Raw genomic sequence first — 13,171 nt, 5'->3', positions numbered from 1 at the left:
ATGAATTTATTGCCCCACTGAACATGGAATGATAGAATAATAAAATGCTTCTACATCTTTTGTACCCACTCTCTGCACTAAGCACTCCCAGATCAAGTACTGCCAGATCCATCAATAGAAGAAAATTGTCATGGGAAGGAGAAAGGTCAAACAGGCATTTGTATTTTCAATTTGACATAAAATGCATCATTTATAACTCACCAAATTACTAGGTGGATGAAAAGTGCACTATATATTAAATGTAATTTTGCAAAACAATTCTTGAGTTAAAGGTATTTAACTTGCTCACAGGCTGGGAGGTTTTCCATTCTGGAGTTTCTCTCTGTTGTTGCCAAAGATTATAGAGAAGGCTGAAGTCCATGAATATCATCTGAACTGTTTATGGAGGGCTGAGATGGGTCAACTTTTACATATGCATGATTCATGAATGCAGGTACTCATATATGTCTGCAGATAAGTTAATCGGGTCTAATTTTAGGGATCTAAGCATACGAAATATGATGGATTAGGCCATGTACGAGCTGGTCTAAATTTTGTGCAGTACTTTGGTGAGATGGGGGTACACTTATGGAGCGGCAGAGTATGCCTTTGGACATGGTGCCAGAATACCTTTGAGAGATGTAAGCTTCACTTTTTATTGGTGCCTTTGGAAATGTTAAATGTAGATGTGAATCTGCCTGAAAAATACATATAGTTTTTACCAGTTAAGTTTATTGGAACAATCAACAAAGTTTTCAGAAGCAACTGTCAAAACTAATTCTCAAGTTGTTAAAACATTGAAAACACATGTTTTTTTCAATGTTTAAAGGACTGATTGTTATTGCTTGCTATTTCACTGTTGGCATAAACCTTGCTTGCTATTTCACTGTGAGCATAAACCTAAGATTTTCAGTACTGGATTAGTGCTAGATGACTGATTTCATAACCCTCCATTATCACACCGAGGTTTCAACCAGTCCATAGTTTGGTGGAATCTCCCTATTTTTATAGATTCTTTGAAATAGCTTAATTTATTCCAGAGTTTGTTATATAAGAGATTAAGAGACATCAAATAAAACTTGATCTTTTAATAGGGGATTATTTGACTGAACTAGTGTTAAAGCATTGGATTTTTTCTGTGAATGAATATTTTGTTTTACATAGAGTCTAAAATAGACATTTTGAACTTTGTTTTGTTTCATCTTAGCATGGAGTTTGAGATCTGATAATGAGTGATACTGTGTGTATTGGCACAGAAGCTGTGAGGGAAAAGTGTGGTGAGTGGGGCATTGGACGGGTGTAAATTCACATTAAATTTCCATTGAGGCTAATTAAAGAAATTGGGCTTGCGTGGAAGGTATAGATAGGCATTGCATTTATAAATGACCATGGGGTTGGTTAAAAGAGCAAATGGACTATAATGAGACATTGGAGTCTCAGTTCGAGGGACATATGTAAGAATGGAGGTTTTGAGGTGATATATAGAATAGAATAGAATACATGATCAATAGGAGGACATGAGGCACCATGAGTCAGCACAGATGGGTCTTGGGGAGTATTTTGGGGACATGTCGGGTGAGGGCTGCGAAGTTGTGTAGTGTTTTATTTCAAACTTAAAACACAATCCTGAAACTCCAAGACAGTCCTTCTACCCAGCTCATCTCTATGTTGAGCTCTTGTTTTGGAGTTACCTAGTCCAATTTCTAGGGAATCCAACACCTTAGAATGAAAATAACACTTCCTCCCGAGCCGGGTGTGCAGAGAAAGGAAATGTCTCCTCTCAGAGCAAGGGAGAAAATTAAGGCAGCAGTGTTTCACTTAATGAGAGAAAAAGTACAACGTAAAGTATTTTTGATATGCCAGCCATAAGCAATCCTTCCTCAGGCCAGTTTGTCTTGTTCTGGTTCTGTGGTGCTACTCAAAGAAGACAACTCTGGTTTCTCAGCCAACATTTTTGGCAGAAAACAGCATCCCCAAAGCAGAGGGGATTGGGGTCCTCACATGGGTAACTTTCTTGAGGTCTCAGATTCAATATTAACATCTGTTATCTTCTTGATGTTCTAGCAATTAGCTGGGCAAATGTGGTATGTTGTCAACAGTAAGCAGAAATATCTGAATAATGCTATTCGCAATGAAATTCACCATTGTTACAATTTCTGGTCCAATGATTTCTCTTCAATAAGTACATGAGATAATAAGCAGTAGGAGTATTAGTATGTAATTCAGCCCCTGGTGTCTGCTGTGCCATTCAACAAAATTATGGATAATCTGTCCCAGGCTTCAACTCCTTTTTCATGCCAACTCATCATAGCCTTCAATTCCTTGATATTTCAAAAATCTATCCATATCTTCTTAAGTAGTTTCAGCAATTCTGCCTTCATAACTCTCTGGGGCAGAGAATTATAAACATTCATGAGCCTCCAGGAAATGGAATTCCTACACATCTCAGTTTTAAATTCGAATCGTAGAATCATTGCAATGTGGAAGCAGGCCATTGGCATTTATTGTGAGGGGATTTGGAGTTTAAAAATGGCAAAGTTCTATTAAAACTGTATAGAATATTGTTGAGTCTGTGGATAAGCATATGGACATACATGGAATAGTGTAGGTTGGATGGGCTTGAGATCGGTATGACAGGTCAGCACAACATCGAGGGCCGAAGGGCCTGTACTGTGCTGTAATGGTCTATGTCATTCAGTCTACTGAGTCAATACCGACCCTCTGAAGAGCATTCCACCCGACCGCTCCCTACCCTACCCCCCTGCATTTCCCGTAGCTAATGCATCTAACCTGCACATCCCTGGATATTATGGGCAATTTACCATGGCTAATCCGTCTAATCTGCACATCTTTGGGCTGTGGGAGGAAGCCCACGGAGACAGGGGAAGAATGTGCAAACTTCACACAGACTGTCGCCCGAGGGTGGAATTGAACCTGGGCCCTGTGAGGCAGCAGTGCTAACCACTGAGCCACCTGAGTTCTGAGGAAGGGCCTAAAACGTTAAGTCTGATTTCTCTTCACAGATGCTGCCAGACTTGCTGAGCTTTTCCAGCGACTTCTTTTGCCTCCTAAGTATCTTGTATGTTTCAATATGACCACCCCTCATTCTTCTAAGTTCTAATAAGTAAAGGGCAGATTTGTTCGGGGATTCTTGGTAAGCCAAGTCCTTCATTGCAGGAATTAGTCTCGTGACTCTTTTGAACTGCCTTCGAAGCCAGTATATCTTTTCTTAAATACAAGGGAAATACAGCACGTAGTGCTTCAGGTACAGACTCAACAATATTCTATACAGTTTTAATAGAACTTTGCCATTTTTAAACTCCAAATCCCCTCACAATAAATGCCAAAATTCCATTTGCCAACTTAATTACTTACCTGCATGCTATCTTTTTGTGTGTCATGCACGGGAACACCTGCTGCACTTTTTGGGTATCTTTCTCTGTTGAAGGAACAGTCTGCCTTTTGGTTCCTCCTACCAAACAGAATGACATTTTCACCATTAGAACCATCTGCCAAGTTTTTGCCCACTCATTTAACCTACGTATCTCTTTGCAGATTCAATATGTTCTCGTAACAAAGTGGACTTTAACCCAATTTTGTAACAAATTTAAACGCGTTACATTCTGGTCCTCCTCCTCTAAGTCATTAACATAGGTAGTAAATAATTAAGACCCTAGGTTTGATTCTTGTGGCACTCTACTGGTTATATCTTTCCAACCTGAAAAAGACCCATTAATCTAGACATCCTGTCTCCTGTGTGTTAACCAATCCTTAATTAATGCTAATATATTATCCATAGTACTGTGAGCTCCGATCTTGTGCAATAACCTTTTTTTATAGCACCTTAACATATATATTTGCTAAATCCAAATACATTACATCTATCAGTTTGATCTTTATCAACGTTGCTTGCTTTATGCTGAAAGAATTCTAGTAAATTTGTCAAACGTGATTTCCCTTTCACAAAACCTTGTTGATTACGTGATTGCTTTAAGCTTTTCTAAATGCCATGCCATTTCATTTTTAATAATGTATGATAGCATTTTCTCAATTTTTTTCATCCTATGGTCTGAAAGTCCTTGCTCAGTATGATCTGTCTGTACTACTCGCAAACAAAGCTTTTCACAGTACTTAGGTACATGTGACATTGAATTAAATCATCATCATCATCATGATAGATGTTAGCTAACTGGTCTGTATTTTCCTGCTTTCTGTCAATATTTCATTATATGCAAAGGATTTTAGGATTTTAGCACAGAAGAAGTCCAATGGTTCATTGTTGAGAAGTTGAGCGCAGACCAAAAGCAAACTAAACTAAACTACAAATCTCTATGTGTAGCATCCTCATGTTCTCAGTGCCATCCTTTAAATAATGAAGCATGGTCAAGTTATGCATAAAAAGAAAACCAGCTGAACAGCTTTCAGCTCCTTAACCTCAGATGAATATAGGACATTTCTTGGGGCAAAACAGTGTCAAATAAAGAAGTACATTAGTGTGCCGGGATCCCAGCATGTTTGCCATTGAGTCAATGTGAATCCATTTATTGGGTCATTGGAGCAGAATGGATGTTGATGACATTTTCAAAGGCATGTTTTATGTCAAGCTTTCTTTTGGCATGAACCTCACAATTCACTTATGTCTGTGAGGCAAAGATGTCTACAAGTAAAATCTCAGGTTGACCGGAATCAGGATCAGTGCATGGGACATTCATGTTGCTAACCAGAATACCTGGAGACAGTGATTCAGTGAGGATGTGGTAATGCAGAGCATCAAAGAAATGACCGGATGGCAGAGCAGAGAACTCAGCTGGAGGAAAATCCATCCATTGATCTCAGGCTAACACAATTTATTTGCCTCAGCTGAGGACTCATGAGTTGGTCTCATTAGGCACAAAGGTTGATATTTGATTTGATTTGAATTATTGTAGCCATATGTAGCTAATTACAGTGCAAAGCTTTGTTTTGTGTGTAGTACAGGCAGATCGTAGCAAACAAGGACATACAGACAGAACAAGGCATACAAGGTTGTGGGTGCACATCAGGTGCACAAAGCAAGATCAATATTAGCAAGTTCAACATTATTTGAAGTTAGAGAGGCCCATTCAGCAGTCTGATAACAACAGGGAAGCTGCTGTTCTGATCTGTGCGTTTACACTTATGTATCTTCTGCCTGATGGAAGAGAGCATTTCCGATCTGAGAGGAACTTTGATGATGTTGGCAGCCTTTCAATGGCAACAAGAAGTGTAAATGAAGTCCATGGATCGGGAGGCTGACTTGCATGATGGTCTGGGCTGTGCGTACCACTCTCTGTGGTTTCTATGGTCCTGGACAGAGCAGTTGCTATACCAGGCTGTTATGCACCTGGACAGCTTGCTTTCTATGGTGCATCCGTAAAAGTTGTTGAGAGTCCTGATGGACATGCCGAATCTCCTAAGCTGCCTGTGGAATAAGAGGCATTGTTCTGCCTTCATGACCATTGCATCTATGTGGGAGGTCCAGGATAGATTGTTGTTATTGCCACTCCAAGGCACTTGACACTCTAGATCCTCTCCAACTCAGTTCCATTGATGTAGATTGAGGCGTGCCATCCTCCTTTCATCCTGAAGTCAATGATCAGTTCTTTAGTTTTGCTGACATTGAGAGAGAGGTTGTTACCATTGCGCCATGACACCAAGCACTCTGCCTCCTTCCTGTATTCTGACTTATATCTGTCCTACCATGGTGGTGTCATCAGCAAACCTGTGGATGGTGTTTACATGGAATTTGGTTACATAGTTGTGGGTGTACAGGAAGTACAGCCAGGGGCTGAGAATGCATCCTTGCCAGTGTTGAGGATTATTGTGGAGGAGGTGGTGCTGTCTGTCTTCACTGATTGCGGTCTGTGGGTCGGGAAGCTGAGGATCCAGTTGCAGAGGACAGAGCCAAGACCTGGTCTCAGAATTTTGAGATGAGCCTGGAAGGGATTATGGTGTTGACTACAGATCTGCCTTCAATGAGTAGGAGCCTTATGTAAGTGACCTTTTTATCTGGACATTCCAGGGTTGAATGTAGGGCTAGGGAAATGGCATCTACTGTGGACCTGTTATGAGAGTAGGCAAATTGCAGGGGATTGAGGCAGGCTTGGAGGCTAAAGTTGATGTGGGCCATAACCAGCTTCTCAAAAGCACTTCCTGATTATGGCAGTCAGAGCCACTGATGGTAGCCATTAGGGCATGTTACACGTGTGTTCTTTGGCACTGGGATGATGGTGCTCTTAGAGAGTCATAGAGCAAGGAAACTGACCCTTTGGTCCAACCAGTCCATGCCAAACATAATTCCAAACTAAACTAATCCCACTTACTTGCTCCTGGCCAATATCCCTTCAAACCTTTCCTATTCATATAGTCCAAAAGTCTTTTAAACGTTATAATTGTACCTGCATCCACTACCTCCTCAGAAAGTTCATTCCACACGCTAACCTCTCTCTGTGTAAAAGATTTGCCTCTTATGTTTTTTATAAATCTCTCTCATCTCCCTTTAAATTGTGCCCCCTAGTCTTGAAATCCCCCATCCTAGGGAAATGACAATTACTATTAACTCCATCTGTACCTTTCATTATTTTATAAATTTCTATAAGGTTGCCACTCAACCTCCTATACTCCAATGAAAAACATCCCAGCCTATCTAGCGTTGCTCTATAACTCAAACCATCCATACCTGGCAACATCCTGGTAAATCTCCCCTGAACCCTCTCTAGCTTGATGATATCCTTCCTATACTGGGTGACCAAAACTGCACACAGTATTCCAGAAGAGGCCTCACCAATGTCCTGTTAACCTTAACACGACTTCCCAACTCCTATACTCAAAGGATTGAGCAATGAATTTAAGCATGCAAAATGCCTTTTTAACCATCCTATCTGTATGTGACGCAAATTTCAAAGAATTATGTATCTGCACCCCTAGGTCCCTTTGTCCTATAACACTGCCCAAGGCCCTGCCATTAATTGTATGAGTCCTGACCTTGTTTGTTGCATTAAAAAATGCAATATCTGGTATTTATCCAGATTGAACTCCATCTGCCACTTTTCAGCCCGTTGACCCATTTGATCAAGATCTCGCTGTAATCCTAGAAAACCTTCTTCACTGACTACTATGCCACCAGTTTTGGTGTCAAAACTTACTAACCATGCCTTCTATATTCTTATCTAAATCATTTAAATAAATGACAAACAAAAGAGGATCCAGAACTAATCTCTGTGGAACACTGCTGGTCACAGATCTCCAGTCCGAAAAGCAACTCTCCACTATTACTCTCTGAGCCTGACTGTTAAGCTAATTATGTATCCAGTTGGCAAGCTCACCCTAATCTCATGTGACCTAACTTTGCTAATTGGTCTAGCATGCGAAACTTGTCAAAGGCTTTTCTAAAATATAAATAAATAATGTCTACTGCTCTGCTATCATCAACCTTTTTGATAGCTTCCCCAGAAAACTCAATCAAGTTTGAGAGACACAATGTTCTCTTGCACAAAACTGTGCTGACTATCCCCTAATCAATTTTTGCCTCTCTAAATGACCATAAATCCTATATTTTATAATCACCTCCAATAATCAAATCCATAACCAAAGTCAGATACACAGGTCTAAAGTTCCCTGGTTTCTCCTTACAACCTTTCTTCAACAAAGGTACAAAATTAACCACTCTCCAGTCATCAGTCACCTCACCCATAGTTATAGATGATGAAAATATTTCTGCAAAGGGTCTCATAATTTCCTCCCTTACTTCCCATAACGTTCTGGGATACATAAGGTCAGGTCCCAGAGATTTATTCATTTTTATATTCTTTAAAACATTCCGAATTCCTCTTCTGTGATGTGAACTGTTTTCAAAACAACAAAATTTATTTCTCCGCATTCTCTAGACTCTATTTCTTTCTCCACAGGAAAAACTGATGCAAAATATTCATTTAGTATCTCTCCAATCTCCTAGGGTTCAACACAAAGACCACCTCTTTGAACTTTAAGAGGACCTACCCTCTTTCTAGTTACCCTCTTGCTCTTAATATATTTTTAGAATTTCTTTGGATTATCTTTAACCTTAATTGTCAATGCTATCTCATATTCACTCTTTGCTTTCCTTATTTCTCTCTTAAGAAAGCCCCAACACTCTTTATATTGATTAAGAGATTCAATTGAACCAAGTTGTCTAGATCTAAAATACGATTCTCTTTTTATTCTCAACTCGAACCTCAGTATCTTTATTCATCCATTGTGCCTTAATCTTACCAGCCTTACCCTTCAGTCTAAGAGGAACAAAATGCCTCTGAACTCTTTTCATTACACTCTTGAATGCCTCCTACTTTTCAGACACCTTCTTACCTACAAACAATCTGCCCAATCAACTTTTGAAAGTTCTTATTTCATACCGTTAAAATTTGCCTTACTCCATTTAAAAACTTTAAGTTTTATTCAAGGCTTATCCTTTTTTATAACCATTTTGAAACTAACAGAATCATGATTGCTAGACCCAAAGTGTTCCCCCACTTACACTTCAGTCACCTGCCCTGCCTTATTGCCCAAAGGAAGATCTGGTTTTGCTCTTTCTGTAGTAGGAGCATCCACATATTGATAAATAAAATTTTCCTGCATGACACATCTTTCACAATTCAAACCTCTAACACTACGGTGGATTTTGGAAAATTAAAATCCCCCATTATTACAACCTTATTATGCTTACATTTATCTGACATCTCCCAACATATTTGTTTCTCAATTTCCCTTTTACCATTGGGGAGTCAATAGTACAATCCCATCAATGTGATCTTTTCTTTCTTATTTGTAATTTCTACTGACATATTTTCACTGAGCAACTTTTCAGAAATATCTTCTCTAGTTACAGCAATAACGTATTCCTTGATCAAAAATGCCACCCCCCCCTCCTTTCTTGCCTCCTTTTCTATCCTTCCCATAGCATTCAAAACTGGGAACATTGAGCTGCCAGTCCTGCCCATCTCTCAGCCAAGTGTCTGTAATATCTATGACATCCCAGTCCCATGTTCTTAAACAGGCCCTGAGTTCATCAGCCTCACCTGTAAGATCCCTTGCATTGAAATAAATGCGATTTAGTTCCTCAGCGTTACTACAAACTCTGACTCTGTCTTGTCTTCTTTTCTTATTGACGTGCTTTCCTCACATTCAGAACCTTCCCCATCAAGCGTTCGGCTTACACTGCAACTTAGAATTCCTCCACTCAGCCTCTCTGAGTCAGGATAAAGCCTCACTTCATGCAATGAACAAATTTCCCTGCTATGATATTGGTCCCTTTCCAATTTAAGTTAGATCCATCCTGTTCGAACAGATCTTTCTATTCCAAAATATATTCCAATTGTCCAAAAACCTGAATTTCTGAACAATACACCAGCTCTTTAGCCATTGATTTATCTCCTTTAGCATTTTGTTCCTTCCCTCATTTCAATTTGGCATTGGGAGTAAACCAGAAATTAATACTTTCAAGGTTCTATTTTTTAACCTTCAACATAACCTCTTAAATTCACTCTATATTGCTTTAATCTTTTCCCTGAAAATGTCATTCTGACCAATATGTACAATAATTTCTGGCTTCTCAATCTCACCTTCAACAATATGCTTGAAAAGTTTAGAGACATCCTTAATCCAAGCACTAGGAAAGCAATAAACCGTCCTAAGTTTATGCTAACTGCCACAGAATCTCCTGTCTATGCCTCTGCAAGAGTGTCCCCTATAACTATTTCTATTAAATCTTGTCAAACACTGCCTAACATAAGAATCATTCCAAGTGTCCAATAACTGACTACCCTTCCATTTTCCTCAGAGAGCGAGACTATCCCCTTCACCTGTCCAAAAACTAAATATATATTTGATAGAGGAATAACCACTGGAGACTTTTGAACTAACTTCTTACTTTTCTGACAGTCACCCATCTATCTGACTGATCCTGCATGTAATAATTTTCTCACTCCGTAACTCATATTTGCCCTTAGTAACATTAAGCCTAAAAAAAGTTTCAATAACACCTTATATATAAAATAACTATGTTTCATTACTTCTAGAAAATGGAAAAAATAGAAAATATATATACCAAAAATATATAAATTAAGTAAAATCAACCACTTACTTGATTAGCTAAATAAAAAAAGTCTCCTCTTCAATAAATCCCTTGAGGGGAAAGAAACTTCTCCAGAGCTGACCACATGTAGGGGCTCCCTGATAGGAAAACACAGCTCCTTATTAAAAAAGAAACTGTTTGGTATTTCGAAAAAAGACGTTTGCAATGTAAAATAAACCCTCTTCGAAACCTTTCCAAAACCCTCTAAAACACACAGACTTTTTTTAACTTCTGCATTCAGAATAAAGTAAAATCCTTAGTGGAGACTTCAGCTTGCCGCAAGCAGATGTTGAAGGTTTCAGTGAATATATCCACCAGCTTGCTCTGCACAGGATCTAAGTGCGCAGCGGGGAACTCCATCTGGGCCCATTGCTTTCCTCAGGTTTACTCTCAGGAAGACCAATCTGATGTCTGCAGTGGTGACAGAGGGAACAGGTGTTTCAGGGCCTGTCAGGGTAGGTGATATTGCGCTACCAGCATTCTGGTCGAACCAAGCATAGGAAACATTGTGCACATCGGGGAGGGATGTGTTTTTGTTGGCTATCTTGCTGTGTTTCATTTTGTATTCCGTTATGTTGTGTAGGCCTTGCCACGGGCAGCAGGTGTCCATATGGTTAGTTTGGGCACTAACTTGGTTTGGTACTACCTCTTGGACTCCCTGATGGCCTTGTGGAGGTCATAGCTGGAATTTCTGTATAGGTCTGGGTCATCCGACTTGAATGCCTCTTGCTTGGTCTTGCGTAGGCAGTGGATTTCCCGGTTCATCCAAATTTTCTGGTTGGAGAACGCACAGATTGACTTCTTTGGCATGCAGTCCTCTAAATACTTGCTAATGAAGTCTGTGGTGTTGATGGTGGACTCATCTGTGTTTTCCCCTGAGTTCTTGAATATGATCCAGTTCACCGATTCCAAGCAGTTCTGGAGAAGCTCTTTCACTGCCTCAGGCCAGCGTTGTACTACTTTCTGTGAAGGATCCTCCCATTTCAACTTCTGCTTGTAAACTGGGAGGAGAACACAGTTTTGTGATCTGATTTTCCACTGTGCAGATGGGGTATGCAGAGGTAGGCATCTTTGACAGTTGTGTAGCAGTGGCCAAGAATGTTTGGTCTTCTAGTGGGGCAGGAGATGAGTTGGTGGTATTTTGGCAGCGCTCTGTTGAGGTTGGCACGGTTGAAGTTGCTGGCCATGATGAATAAAGCTTTGGGAGATTTCATCTCCAGAGCATTTGTCATGGTATAAATTTCATTCAGAGCATTCTTCATTTTCGCCCATGGTGGTATGTAGATTGCTGTCAGGATGGCGGAAGTGAACTTGCACAGCAGGTAGTAGGAACAGCATTTCACTGTTAGGTATTCTAGGGGAGCAATGGCTCACCAAGATCGCTATGTCTGAGCACTAGGAGCTGTTGATTAGGAGGCACACCCCTTTGCCTTACCCGAGGACGCTGTGTGGTCCATGCAACATATGGGGAACCCTTCAGCTTGCAAGGTACACTACATTAGTGATATACACCTGGGTGCAGTCCTTTGTCTCCCAAAATGGACAGATGCCATCAATCTGTTTTGAGAGATATGACTGAATGTCGCTTCCAAAAACAAATTGATCATTTTTGAATAAATGATGAACAATCAAATTGATATTACATTTATGATGGTGACTCAAGATTATTTTCATGGAAGGTAGCATATATTGATAAGGTTGCTGTATTGATATAGGAATTACCATTGAATAGTTGTTTTTAACCATAGGTTTTGCAACAGCCAGTTGTCTTTGATAAATTATGTATTTAACAGATCCTACTGGAAAGTTCTATATACAATATATGAATATTGGTCGTTATGAATATAACACAGTAATGCTGTAAAATATATAAGTAGTTGATATAATGTACTTCTCTTAAGGGCTTCTCACAAGGCCACAGATGTATAACATATTCGCGTTTCCTGCCGTCAGAAAAAAATCCCTTTGAGTAATACTGACATCCACTTAATTAGACAAACAACACCTGAGTTTAACATCTCATCTGACAAGGCAGTGCTCCTTTTGTATTGTCGTAGCTGCTTTTACCGTATTACATTGCTAGTCTTGTTGCCTTCGCATTTATTTCCTAGCTTCAATTCATGTTTTCTCCTCTAGGAAAGGGTGAATCCTGGCTGGAGGTGCATCGACTGCAGAAGGATAATTGGGCTCAAGAATTGGATCAGTTTGAAAAGCTCATGACACTTAACGAGCAAACAGGAGTATGTGAGAAGATGACCAACATTCCATTGTTTACGTTTAGACTGTTCACAAATTAAAAACCTAAAGTAGTCATATTGATCAGTATTTGAAAGGAAAAGGGAGCTTAGCATTTCAGCTTCAAACTCATATGAATTCATACTTAACCAGTTGATTCTCTTTTCAGACCTGCTGTCCAATTCTGGGATTTTGTGTTCTTTTTCCCTTCTGTCCTGAGGCCATTGAGCTCTTGCTGAAGCCCCAGAGAAGAATCATATTGGACTTGAAATAAAAACTCTGCTTCTCTCTCCATAGCTGTTGTCAGATCTACTGTGCTTTTCTAGCACTTTCTGTTTTTACTTTTCATCTCCAGTATCTTTCATATTTTACTTTCATTATACGAATCATTAAATGTTATTACACTAATATATGATCACAGTATAGTTCCATGGGAACTAATCATCCTACGTTACCTCACTCAGGATTAACTTAGGATGAGTGACAAAAGAAGGGCAAGGAAAACATGCACAAGATCATTTGGTGAGACAGTAAACAATGCAGAAATGAAAATTCAAATATGCTTTGTGTGAAGGTACTGAAATGCCACCTTGGTTGTTCAACTGATATGGGGTACCAAGCCAGTTAGATTTGACCAAGGTGCCAAAATTGCAAAGTGCAGAAGAATTAGTCATAGGATCATGCTATCTATACTTTTGGCTGCAGGTTGATCTGTAACTAAGTGGGTGGCAATAAAATGAGTATATATTCCCTCCAAAAAAGCAATATATTTTGCCTCACAATAGTTTTGTGTATTGTGAATTAATTGCAGAAAAGCTTTTGTAGAAGTAA

General features: G+C 39.5%; 1 protein-coding gene across 3 annotated transcripts in view; it reads left to right on the top strand.

The window, feature by feature from the left end:
• Nucleotides 1–13,171, top strand: part of wdr93 (WD repeat domain 93) — a 58,987-nt gene that overhangs the window by 11,208 nt on the left and 34,608 nt on the right. For all 3 annotated transcript variants that reach the window (XM_059639344.1, XM_059639343.1, XM_048562740.2), the window contains exon 6: nucleotides 12,242–12,345. In XM_059639344.1, the coding sequence (XP_059495327.1) occupies nucleotides 12,242–12,345 (104 nt within the window). The remainder of the gene's footprint in view (nucleotides 1–12,241; nucleotides 12,346–13,171) is intronic.

Source organism: Stegostoma tigrinum, chromosome 33 (genome assembly GCF_030684315.1).
Source record: "Stegostoma tigrinum isolate sSteTig4 chromosome 33, sSteTig4.hap1, whole genome shotgun sequence".
NCBI classification, from domain to species: domain Eukaryota; kingdom Metazoa; phylum Chordata; class Chondrichthyes; order Orectolobiformes; family Stegostomatidae; genus Stegostoma; species Stegostoma tigrinum.
This window is presented reverse-complemented; position numbering and strand designations above follow the sequence as displayed.